At 38.4% G+C, this 13,023-nt stretch overlaps 1 protein-coding gene across 8 annotated transcripts in view; it reads right to left on the bottom strand.

The window, feature by feature from the left end:
* LOC140196367 (protein EFR3 homolog A-like) overlaps positions 1-13,023 on the bottom strand; it is a 170,347-nt gene that overhangs the window by 79,653 nt on the left and 77,671 nt on the right. For all 8 annotated transcript variants that reach the window (XR_011885695.1, XM_072255508.1, XM_072255500.1 and 5 more), the window contains 2 exons: positions 6,998-7,147; positions 2,246-2,383 (listed from right to left, as the gene is read on the bottom strand). Coding sequence is in view for 7 of the 8 variants with exons in the window: in XM_072255508.1 (XP_072111609.1) it covers positions 2,246-2,383; positions 6,998-7,147 (288 nt within the window). In the remaining variant the exon portion in view is untranslated. The remainder of the gene's footprint in view (positions 1-2,245; positions 2,384-6,997; positions 7,148-13,023) is intronic.

Here is a 13,023-nt window from a genome sequence, read left to right on the forward strand (position 1 = left end):
TTCATCAGCCCAGTCCTTGGAGTGGACCAAAACCTCTCATGGCTCAGGTATCAAGTGGGCCAGCCTATTGCACTGGAAGTGTTCATATATATGGGGGCGGGGGGGAGGGGGGAATGCTTTTTATCTTAATGTTTTCCTTCATCTTCATGTCAGTCTTTTTTGTTGTTCTAGCTGCTATGGGAAGTGTTCTGGTCCAGAAGATAATAGGGATTTGTGACTCGTTGGCAAAATGGATCCAAAATTGGTTGGGTGATTGGAAGCAAAGGGCAGAGGTGGATGACCTGTGTTGTGATCTAAAGGATGTTTGGAAGTCAAGATTGGGGCATAAAATTTATAGCTAAGCAATTTTATTAAATGTTGTGGTAATGAATAAAGAAAAAGGAGCTGACAGAACAAAGGATAAAGCAGTCGTGTTCATCTCATACTCAGACGAGAGATAAAATTCTGGTGATAACAATTAACCTATAGTCAGATTCACGTGGCTATAGAAAACTAGGCTTCTGGAAGAATATGGATGCAACTATACCGTAATTACTGGAACATTCACTGAACAATTACATGTATGTATATGGATGATTATATAAAAATATAAGCAAGCACAGGTGTGTTAAACTACAAGGAAAATTCAAGTAACAATTCTAAACCCTAATTCAAAATCTGACTGGAAACTACAAGGATTGGTGCTGGAACCTTTGTTGTTTGTAATTGTCAATGAGAATGTAGATGGTCTGAATAGAAAGCTTGCAAATGACATTAAATATTGGAGTTGTGGACGGCAATGAAGACTGTCCAAGGATGCAACAGGAAGGTCAGACAGAGCAGGAGCAAATGGTGTTTTAGCCATTCAAGTACAACACACTTTGGGAGGGCAAATTGTGGTAGGACAGATACTGTAAATGGCAAGGACATTATGGGCATTGATGCAGACAGACCCAGGGGTGCAAGCTCATAGCTTCCTGAAAATGGTATCACAAGGTGATAGGGAGGTGAAAAAAAATTCGTATGCCGGGCTTTATACGCGGAGGTTCTGAGTATGAATGTTGGTCATGTTGTAGAAAGGATGTGACAGAAAGCAAGAATTATGGAGAATAGATTCATCAGGATGTTGCCAGCAATGGAGCACCAGAATTATAAGGAGACTTTGGATAGGTTTGGTTTATTCTCAATGGAACACAGAAGCTTATAAAATAAACGAAGTTCTTGAATAGGGCAGACAGTCAGAACCATCTTGCAGGGCAGGGAGTCTAGAAATGAAAGAAGATTTGACAGGTAAGTGGCTCATTCACCACACTCACTCACAATCCAGAGGGTGAGCAATGAGAGGACATGGTAGAAGCAGATAGAACCATATTGTTTAAAAGGAATATGGACAGGTACAGGTAGTTAGATTGGAAAGGTTCCAGGGAAATACAGGCCTAATGTGTTGCAGACAACCTGTATTAGCATAGATAGGCATCATGGTTGACACAGTAGACGTTGGCTGAAAGGGCCCATTTCTGTGCTGTGGTTCTGATTCTTTGTCCACTCTCAGGAAAAAAATTACTGAGTACTTATGCCCTATTATGCACCAAGAGGGTGAAGTCCAATGGACACACGTAGGTACGCACAAGCACATGTTTTATTCAATTTTATGGCCAAAAACCTAAAAGGATCATGGAATAACAGAATTTACTCTCTGATTGCAAGTTATAACACACTTACCAAATTCCAGAGCAAATACAGTAACTCTGGAACAAAAGGATTATCTTTTAAAAGTAGAAATTTTATATTAATGCCCAAAAATATACTACACATGGCAGTTACATCTCAAGCACGTGTTGCTGCTGGACTTCCCAGAAGTGTTAACCAGCCTCGGCCTGCCAACATTCATACAGCCTCAGTAAAACTCATGTTACATTTATTTACGGTAGGTTTTATTTGAATTAGCTCTTTCTTCCCTTGTGCTGCAACCGCCTGATATGAAGATGGTCTAACTTGACCAAAACCTCTGCTTACTTTTCTATTTCTCTCGTTAAGAGAGACCTAATTAACACCACCTACCACATAAAGATGCTTCACAATTTTCCTCCTTCCCTTTTACTGAGCAAACCTTACAATACACCTGCATCTCAATCCTTCGCTAATGCCCCACTCCATATTTCAATTAACATATTGTTCAATCTGAACTGACTTTCAAATGAAAGCAGTTTGAAGTTTTACTCTCTACTGTCTTATGAGGTCTTGGAAGAAGCACTATACAACTTACACTAGTACAGGTCTGATGGCATTGTTCATGTTACCATAAGCTGCTCGACCCAGCAATTCCCGGAAGCAACTCTCTGCTAGAGTAGCAGGGTTCTCATCTTTATCAGCAGTTCGTGATATTGATGGATGGTTGCTCCTGCTGAAAAATGAAAGCAGAATGTTAAATATATATCTTAAATTATGGTTATACGTATGCTTAATAATATTTTTTGTAATTTTGAACCGGATAAAATCAGTGAAGCAAAAATTAATTTTACTTGTACAGGTCAGAGAATTTAAAATCCAATGCAACATACCAACAAGGAACATACCCTCCTAGGTGTGAACATTGCATCAAAAAAGTAAATGTAGTTGAACCATTAGCAGTTTTGTTCACTGCCAACAAAGTGGACCCATATCTGGTCAGTACCAGCTTTGCAAACACAAACGCATGACCTTCTACTAGCCAATGATCAAAAATAAAGGCCATCAAAATGAAACTACAATTTCAGTATCTGTCCAGTCTTTTGCCTGGTCTGTTATTCTGGTGTGTATCCGGAAGCACAAGAGTTGCGCTCCACCCATATTCTCAAATTTGCAAAGCAGAATAAAGAAATTGCAATTTTAACGTGCAGCAATCAGATTTAACGGTTTGTTCCTACAACACCTGTCAAAATATTGGGCATTCAATACTTTGACAGGTGTTAAAATTAAAGGAAACATTACTTTCCCCCAGTTACCTTACTGCTTAATAACAAGCTTTCTTAGCACTTTTTATTTTATGCCTGAACAAAGAGGTTTAATCTTTACTTGAACAATGTGTGCAATTCCAAATAGAAAATAACACAAAGAAAAACAAATCTTAATGAGTATAAACTTTACCCTATAATAAGAACTTCCACTACTACTCCTTTTACTTTACAATTATCTCAGGTGGTTTTACACCCAATGTAACTCTGCAAAATAAACCTTGGAAAACTGGACAGCATGATCAAACATGATCTTAATGAATAGCGGAGCAGGCTCGGTGGGACAAATGGCCTACTCCTGCTTCTACTTCTTATGTTCTTATGTATGTTACCCAGCATTCCTGACACCTGTTTGACGGTAAACACAAGCACAATATTGCCAATTTAGAAAATAATTTAATGGCCAAGATAGGCTCACTTCTAGCCCCTCCAGAATATATGTAATTCTCTTCCACAAATATCATAAATAGCCACAACACATTTGAAGGGGGCAAGTGGAGACGATCCTATAAAGCAATTTGAATTAAAGTTCGAAAATATCAAGAGGGTACGATTACCAGTTCATTGGAACAGAACATACAAAAGCTAAAAAACGGCAAGGGTTCATACGGCTAAAATATGACGAGCATTCATTTCTCTTCACTCAATATCAAAGAGCAGCATTTTTTCTGGAAAGGTGACAAGATTTGAGCACAAGTTGCATATTGTTATTGATGTATCAGCTCATATACTTCAGGACACAATTAAAAACACATTATATGTGTAGTTATGTCCTGATGCATTTTGACTTCAACAACAATGTTGCAGTTTTCCTACATGGTTTATTTTGCTATATTTAATGCTCAATTCTGGAGCACATCCCAAGGTCAGTTGTAACAGCAGCACAAAGACCCCAAGTAACTGTTGTACAATAATTGCAAATCTCACGTGAAAGATAAAAATTTGGTTGGGTCTCAGTCCAAAGCGTTGACTGTGGTCTTTTCCATAGATGCTGCCTGGCTTGCTGAGTTCCTCCAGCATTTTGTGTGTGTTGCTAAAGTTTGGTTGAGGGTAACACTCCTATCATTATGCTACCAGCTAGGAAATAGTTTTTCCATAAAATATTAATTTACAGACTAATTAATAGTTAACAGATATCAAAATTCATTTGCTCAATACCAAATACAAGGTTTACTAAAAAGGAAGAACTGCACATTTCAGATCTGGAAACTGGAGCTCATGCTAAAGGCAGGCCATTTAGACTGATGACCCTAACATAGACTCTCAGACTAGCTGTTAGCAAATCCAATAAAATATGTTGTGACCATGGCAAGATCAGGTAAACTGAGCCCAGTAAGCAAGAGTGGAGACTTTTAACAAAAATCACTAACAAAGTTTTCTAGAAATCAGCTGTGTAAAGAGGAACGGCAACAACATTTACAGAGTGGCTGCAACTACAGTTTACATTGATAGGGCCTATTGCTGTGTCCAGTCCTAAACTCTATTTTATATGAGGGTTACATCATTGACTATTTATCTCCACACAGAACTTTTGTAAAATTTGATATGGAAGATCAAGAGTTAACTAATCTTCTTTTTGGAGGATAGCAGATTGTTGAAACCTGTTAAACCTTTCATTTTAAAAGCTGCCTTCCAGTGAATGGTAAAGATACAAAAGACTTTAAATGATAACATAGAAATCCATGCCCAATTTGAGGCTATTTGCCTGTATAAGCAGCATTCCTACTCAAACTTGCATTACCACTTCTCTAAAAATAAATCTATTTGCTGAGTTAACCATGCAGTAATAATTTGTGAAAGTTGCAGAACAAAAATAGACGCATCTTTCAAATGGTATAACCTTGCCTATTGAGAACTGATTAAAAAAACATGTTGAGTATTCCTGATATTACAAGACAATCTTATATAGCGCTTAATGCAAAACATGTCCAATTAAATCACATGATTAATTCCCTGTAGATTTCACTCCTGGAAAGCAATTAATAGTATCATATTGCTTGGGCTGTCTAATTCCAGCTACTTAATTTCTACAGTATTAAAAATATTCTCAATAACTGAAAGCTATTGTAAAATTAAATGACCTATAGAATCATTAACATAAAAACCAAATGGCAAATACAGCCACTCCTGGTATTGAAGCAAATTAATTCAAAATCAAAATGAATATGGTATTTTAAAGCTTAAAATAACCTCACTAAATAGTAATTGATAATGAACTTTCAACGGTCAGCACATTGCTATGTATAATTTTTAGCTTTTTTAAAAATATAACCTTTGGACACACACTTTCTTCACTTGTAATAAAGGCACAGATATTCTCAATTTCTAGAAGAAAAATCTCAAGTAGTGCTCATGATTATTCCCACTGGCAATATTATTCACTAACAGCTACACATGTTGGAAGGCATACTTTACATTCATTGGACTGAAACATTGTCCTTTAACTTTTCACATATCCTCAGCTAACATTTTCTAACTGTGCTTTCTTGTTTGTATAAATAAATTGAAACACTTTTTGGAATACCTGCATATTTTGTAAAATGATGTTAAATGATAGTAACCAGCACTGGACTAATATATAAAGGCCTGAACTTTTGACAAGCAGCAATTCCAATTGCAGCGCAACAGGATTGAAAGTATTTAAAGGACAATTGGAATGGAAAACTTTTGTCAATAATGGATACTATGAAGCAAATTAATTTTTGGCAATAAACCCACTGAACCCAAAAGAGGAGATTCACAATGCCATCCTAAGTATTCCTTTTTTTTAAAAAAAAAAGCAAGTTTGTCTAGGGATTCCCAAGTGTCAATGGGAATGATAAGACTTCTTCAAACATGCTTGAATAGTTCTTAAAGGTTTCCTCTGTCCACTTGGCAGTCTCTTGCTGTTATTTAGCTTGAAGAATGACTGCTTTGGAGTCAGATTGGGTGTGCATTAATTCGGTCAGTCCATCATAATTAACAATGAATAATTAGAGACTTGATACTGGTGATGTTAGCCAAGGTTTGCCTAGAAACACAAGAAATGCTGAAGCTGGCGTTTTGGGCCTAGACCCTTCTTCGGGACTAGAATGGAAGGGGGAAGATGCCAGAATAAAAAGGTGGGGGGGGGGAGGGAGAAGGAGAATAGCTAGAAGGTGATGGTGAAGCCAGGTGGGTAGAAAAGATAAAGGGCTGGAGAAGAAGTAATCTGATTAGGAGAGGAGACCAGATGATAGAAGAAAGAAAGAGGAGGGACTCAGGGGGAGGTGATAGGCAGACAAGGAGTAAGAGACCAGAGTGAAGAATAGAAGAGGAGGGGAGGGGAAAGAATTTTTTTAAACCAGCAGCAGAAATCAATATTCATGTCATCAGGTTGGGGGCTACCCAAATGGAATACAAGATGTCCTTCCACTCCAGCCTTTTACCTTCCCTACCAACCTAGCTTCACCTATTACCTTCTAGCTGTCCTCCTTCACCTTCCCATGCCTTTTTATTCTGGCATCCTCCCCCTTCCTTTCCAATCCTGAAGAAGTGTCTGTTTATTCATTTCCATAGATGCTGCCGGACCTGCTGAGTTCCTCCAGCACTTTGTTGATTGGTTTATGTAGCTAATGGATTTCCACAGTGAGAAGAGTGGACAGAACCACAAAACACAGCTGAAGTAGTGCTGGAGCATGGCCATTCTACTATGGAAGTGTTGTACGCTGCAAGATCAACCACAATAGGGCCCTTCTGCTTGATTATCCCATTATACTAAGAGGCATAAGAGAGGTTTTTGGCAAGGACCAAAAACCTATAAAATCACCAATTTTAATGGAATAATATGTTCTGGAGATTTCTCAGAGAGACAGAGTCTACAATTCTAAACATCAAAGAAAGCTGAAGGCTACATCTCACTAACCACCCTAGTATGTAACAACATCAAAAGGCAATAATTATAAACTAAACCTGCTTCCACTTTGCGAAGGAAACAGCAACTACAAACTACCATACCTCAAAGATTTTCATAACACGGTTCAATTCCCTTCTTGTTGCTTCCTAACCTGTCAAGTTCCTCTGTTGTTTGCATGTTGAAAAGTAGTGAAGGAACAATCTTATCCATGTGCTGAGGTTCCCAGATTATAGTTTGGAGCTCATCATTCACCGTTTTCCGTACGACACCTTGAATACCTTTTATGCCTGCAATCCTGATCCTGTCAACAAAACAAATTTAATCGTTACAATGATCATCCATTTTACCCTTCAAGTCTGTAGCAAAGTTTATACAGATCATGACTTCAAAATGCAACTTCAAATTCATATTCATAAGGCAGAACCAAACTCATTCACATTTTTGACCATTTTATTCATGTTTTTCTTACAACTTCTGTTTTGAACAGTACAGGTAGTAAGAATTAGCAACTACCAAGTTAAAAATATATTTTTAATAATTCATATCATTCTCTTCTACACGTACTATGTAATATGGTTATTTAAATGAGCCAATGCGTTTTGACCACTGGAAACTTTTGTAAGTACATAAAAAGCTATAATATCAGTGCAATCATTTGGTCTCAATTACTTCTATTGCCACATCCCAAGAGCTCTATTTGAGGAAAATTATGAATTCCAGAGTTTTTTTTTTACAACTTCTTTGATAGATGCAACATATCCTAACAACTATACTTATTAAAAGCTTTCACTACATCTCCCTTCGTGAACATAATTTATTTCACATTCACTTTAGCAAATCTCTTAACCCTTTACCTCTGCTGCTTGGATCGCTACAGAAGAATGTGCAAGATTGGACAGAATATTCTAACAGGATGCTAACAAAGACAGGTAAAGGTTTGCCATTGCTTCTTTTATATTCTGTAATTATAAAACCTAAGATACCATAGTTTGTTAGACCAAATCATAAATCTCCTAGTTTAACAGATGCCTTGAAGCAAAAGTGTTTTTCTACCCCCTTTAAAACTATTAGGTGCATTACCAATTTACTCACAAAAAAGTCACATCATTTTGCATTAAGTTTTGGTACTGTCATTTGCATTATCGATCAATTTGCTTTGCATTCCACAATTGACAGGAGCAGAATTAGCCCATTCAGCCCATTGAGCCTGCTCTGCAATTTCATCGTGGCTGATTCACCTCTCCCTCTCAACCCCATTCTCCTGCCTTCTCCCTGTAATCTTTTTTGTCCTGACAAATCAAGAACCTATCAACCTCAGTAATAAATAAACCCCAACATGGACTCCACAGCCACCTGTGGCAGTGAATTACAGAGATTCGCCACTCTCTGGCTAAAGAAATTCCTTCTAATCTCCACTCTAAAGGATGCACCCTATCCTGAGGCTGTGCCCCCTAGTTCTAGACTCCCCCAGTATAGGAAATATCATCTCCATATTTACTCTTTCTCAGTCTTTCAACATTCAATGAAATCCCCATTCATTCTTCTAAATTCCAGAAACTAACGCTCCTCATATGATAAGCCTTTCATTCCCAGAATCACTCTCCTGAACCTCCTCTGAACCCTCTCCAATGTCAGCGCATCCCTTCTTAGATAAGTAGCCTAAAACTGCTCACAATACTCCAAGTGAGTTTCACCAGTGCCTTACAAAGCCTCAGCATTATATCCTTGCTTTTATATTCTAGTCCTCTCGAAATGAATGCTAACATTGCTTTTGCCTTCCTCAGCACAAACTCAACCTGCAAGTTAACCTTCAGGGAATCCTGCATGAGGAATCCCAAGTTATAACCCCTCAGCCATCACACTCTTGAATCAGTGAGGATGACTTCAATCAACTTCTCTTGTTCCATCACTGACCTCTTCCCACAACCTGTGGACTCACTTTCAAGGATTCTTCATCTCATGTTCTCGATATTTATTTATTTTTCTTTTGCATTTGCACAGCTTGTCGCCTTTTGCACATTGGTTGTTTGTCCGCCCTGTTGGGTGTGGTCTTTCATTGATTCTATTATAGTTCTTGGCTTTACTGAGAACACCTGCAAGAAAATGAATCTCAAGGAATTCCAACAGATTTGATGGGACTCCCAAGTCTCTTCATTCCTCAGATTATTGACTTTTCTCACCATTTAGAAGATAGTCTATGCTTTTGTTTCTTCTACCAAAGTGTATGAACATACATTTCATGACACTGTATTCCATCTGCCACTTATTTGCCCATTCTCACAATCTGTTGCTTCTTTTCAATGTTATGTGTCTATGATTTGGATGACAAAATCGAAGGCTTTGTGGCCAAGTTTGCAGACGACATGAAGATAGGTGGAGGGGCAGGTAGATTTGAGGAAGCATAGAGGCTACATTCGGACCTAGAAGACTCACACAGGACTCCCCAAAAGGTTAATTTGCAGGTTGAGTCATTGGTGAGGAAGGCAAATGTTAGCATTCATTTCAAAAGGACAAGAATATAAAAGCAAGGATATAATGTTGAGGATTTATCACTTGGAATATTATGAAGAGTTTTAGGCGCCTTATCTAAGAAAGGATGTGCTAACTTTGGAGACGATTCAAAGGAAATGATTCCAGGATTGAAATGCTTATCATATGAAGAGCATTTGATGGCTCTGCGCCTGTACTCAGGGCCTGTTCATTTAAGAGGAATTTGTTTAGCCAGAGGGTGGTGAATCTGTGAAGTCCACTGCCACAGTTGGCTATGGAGGCCAAGTCATTGGGTATATTTAAAGCAGTGGTTGATAGATTCTTGATTAGTCAGGACATGAAGGGATACGGGGAGAAGGCAGGCAATTGGAGCTGTGAGGGAAATGGATCAGCTATGTTAAAATGGAGGAGCAGACTCAATGGGCCAAATGGCCTAATTTTGCTTCTATACCTTACGGTCTTATGGTCTGCATATTGAAATTTTAGGCTTTTCCCGCCAAGTTTATAATCAATTGTTTGATATAGATAAAAAGAAAGCAGAACAAAACAAGGCAGGCACTAAATATATTTAAGATACAGATAGATTTCGGCATAGCAGGAGTATTAAGGGTTATTGAGGGGAAAAATTGGTGGAGCTGAGTACACAGCCAAATCAGCCCTGATCTTATTGAATGGTGGAGCTAGCTTGATGGGCCAGATGACCTACTCCTGCTCTTATATCTTATGCTATTTATTGATTGATTGATTAAGATACAGCACCACATAGGCCTTTCCAGCTCTTTGAGCTGCGCTGCTCAGCAAATCCTGCTTTAAACCTAGCTTAATCAAGGGACAATTTCAAAAATTAATTATTCTACTAACCAGTACATCTTTTGGACTGTGGGAGGAAACCGTAGCACCTGGAGAAAACCCACACAATCTAGGGTAAGAACGTACAGACTCCTTGTAGACGATGTCGGAATCAAACTCCAAACTCCGACTCTGCAATAGTATCGTGCTACCCTGGGTCAAACACTGATCCCTGGCTGTTTACTAATCTTCAATCTGATATAACATGCTCAAATATTATAGAATTTCCTATCCTTTAACCAACTAATTTAATTGCACTCTTTAATAAATCTTAATTCAGAGGAGCTTCCATAATAATCTGAACACAATAATATATTAAAAAGTCACATGTTGTATTAAAAAAATTACATTTACAAGTTATTGTGATAGTAGTCTGCATAATTAAAGAATCATTTTAAATCAAAAATATAAATGACCAAGGCAATAAAAAAAATTTAAATCCAGCGTTAGATTATTTAGAAAGCTTGATTGTTTGGCATCGGATGCACTGGTTAGTCCACAATGTGAGCTGGGGGTCCAGGCAGAGGTCAGGACAGTGGCTAGGCTTGCAGCCAGAGCCCAGGAATGCTGATGTATTTCCCATTCTACTGGTGAAAATATACTGTTGTGTAACATATAAAAACATTAAACGTGTTTGGGTATTAATAGGGGTAACCTTCAAAAGCCAGTAAAATATACTAGGCTAGCACCAGAACAGGTCAAGCAGCACCAAGATTATGAGATTTTTCTGTAGTTGTAACTACACCGCAGTGGAGTAGTCAAGTAAACAAAGGACACAATGTATTATTTTAGAAATAAAGAATGCACAAATATATACCATCACCAAATATTCTAAACACAATAAATGCCTGAACAACAGAAACTTGGCTGTTTGCTTTAAAAAATTAGAATCATCATGTTTCTTGTCTTAAACTATTAATGGAATGGACCTTTAAAATGACACTCACAGATGAGGATCACAAAATCATTAAGGTAACTAATGTCCACAGTATTGAGAAGGAATAAATGAAACCTTGAGAAGCCAAGTGTAAGAGTATAGATAAGAAATAGGAAGGGTGCTCAATTATGTTACGTGTCAATTGAACAAATGTTAAGGGATTATAAAAAGATAACAAGTGAGACAGAAATTTGGATAATTCTCGTGAAAGTGATTCAAAGAGTTTTGTAGTATTTCATTAGAATTAAAGTGGAATGTTCACAAGAATATTCTAGAGGCTGCTGAAAAGGCCTCGCGGTGGCTGTGGATCCGGGGGGGGGGGGGTCCGTGGATTAGTGTGCCAGTTGGACACAAGTCGGGGGCTGATCACCCCAGCTGGGTCGACCGGGCAAGGGTGTCTGATGATTAAAGACCCGAAACACCCTATGACCCCGGGTACATCACTGAAAACGTGTCCAAGTAGCACCAGCAGGTGTATTCTACACTGGGTAGGTACATGGAGCTCAGAAAAATAGAGGGTTATGAGTAACCCTAGATAATTTCTACAGTAAGTACATGTTCGGCACAGCATTATGGGCTGAAGGGCCTGCATTGGGCTCTAGGTTTTCTATGTTTCAAATCAATTCTGATACAATTAGTGTTGCCCCAGCACTAATTTAGTTATATTAATGGCTATATCTCTGAACCAAATCCAATGTTAGGTCACAACTGACAAGTCAATAGTGACTTGTACTAAATGATATTGATACCAATGTGCTTGATCTTTATTATGCTTAAATCTATGGTGCTGAGCTTGTAGAGGTGAGGGAGGGAGGAGGGTTGTGCTTTGGGGAGACAGTACATCACTTATACCAGTCTTTGGCCTGTCCAAAAATCTGCACTACTCATGGCTCTGTTAATTCTGCTACTCGCAATGTCTGGCTGGCAGTGGTTAATCATGTTCCAAAATTTGTACGAAGTGCAAATACGTCTGTTTTACATCCATTGCATTTATTAGCGATGGACATTGCTGCTCATTCATTCTAAATTGTTCCATTACTGTTCCACTTTACTGCCACCTCTTACCAAACTCAATTATGAAACACCCCACCAGGGCGAGTTCATCACCTGCAGGTGCTGGCTTGAGTTTGAGGTGCAGTTCAGAGGATTACTTTCTACTGCTGTGGTCATGCTGCTGCATAAGCACTAACCATGATAAAATGCCTTGAGGAATTGAGGGGCTTCAGGGAGTTAGTTATTCAGGCCAACAGGAAATCAAGTTGTTTTTAGGAAAAACCTGGCCCGATTACAAGTGAATTCTACTGACTTGACTTCATCAAGTGCTTCATCTTTACAGAAGTTATTGACTGTCCAGCTCAGAGATGGAACTTTCTCCCATCTTGTTTCATATAGTGCTTCAATATTATTGTGATAGGCTGGTTGTCTGAAGAGCTGCTCTCCTCTCAGAAGAAAGGGTCCATTGTTCAAAGAATAAATATGTTTTATTAGAGTTTCTCAACAATTGCATACAATCACCCAGCAGTGACCGTCAAGTTTTTGTGCAGGCAATGGATATTGCAGCTTTTCTTTACTTCCCCCTTAAAACGTTTGAGAAGTGTTACTTTAAAAAGAACATAAATTTCCAGGTATTCCATCAAGTTTCTTCTCTGCTTGGAAAGGAACCACCAATTCCTTTCTGCTTTGCTGCAGCGCTTTTGCCAAGTGACCTGGACTAACAAGCAGGTGGTGGAATGAGGTTCGCAAAAGAATTCTGTTGGGAAAGTTTCGAGTGGAAAGACCACTGCACACATGAAATCCACTCATTTTGCTGCAGAATCCTAGCTTCAGTGGCACACGGGTTCATTATAATTAGAAAGAGTGATAATGATTTCACAAGTACATAATCTTATTCTCCAGGTCCC

The sequence above is a fragment of the Mobula birostris genome, chromosome 1 (genome assembly GCF_030028105.1).
Source record: "Mobula birostris isolate sMobBir1 chromosome 1, sMobBir1.hap1, whole genome shotgun sequence".
Taxonomy (NCBI): domain Eukaryota; kingdom Metazoa; phylum Chordata; class Chondrichthyes; order Myliobatiformes; family Myliobatidae; genus Mobula; species Mobula birostris.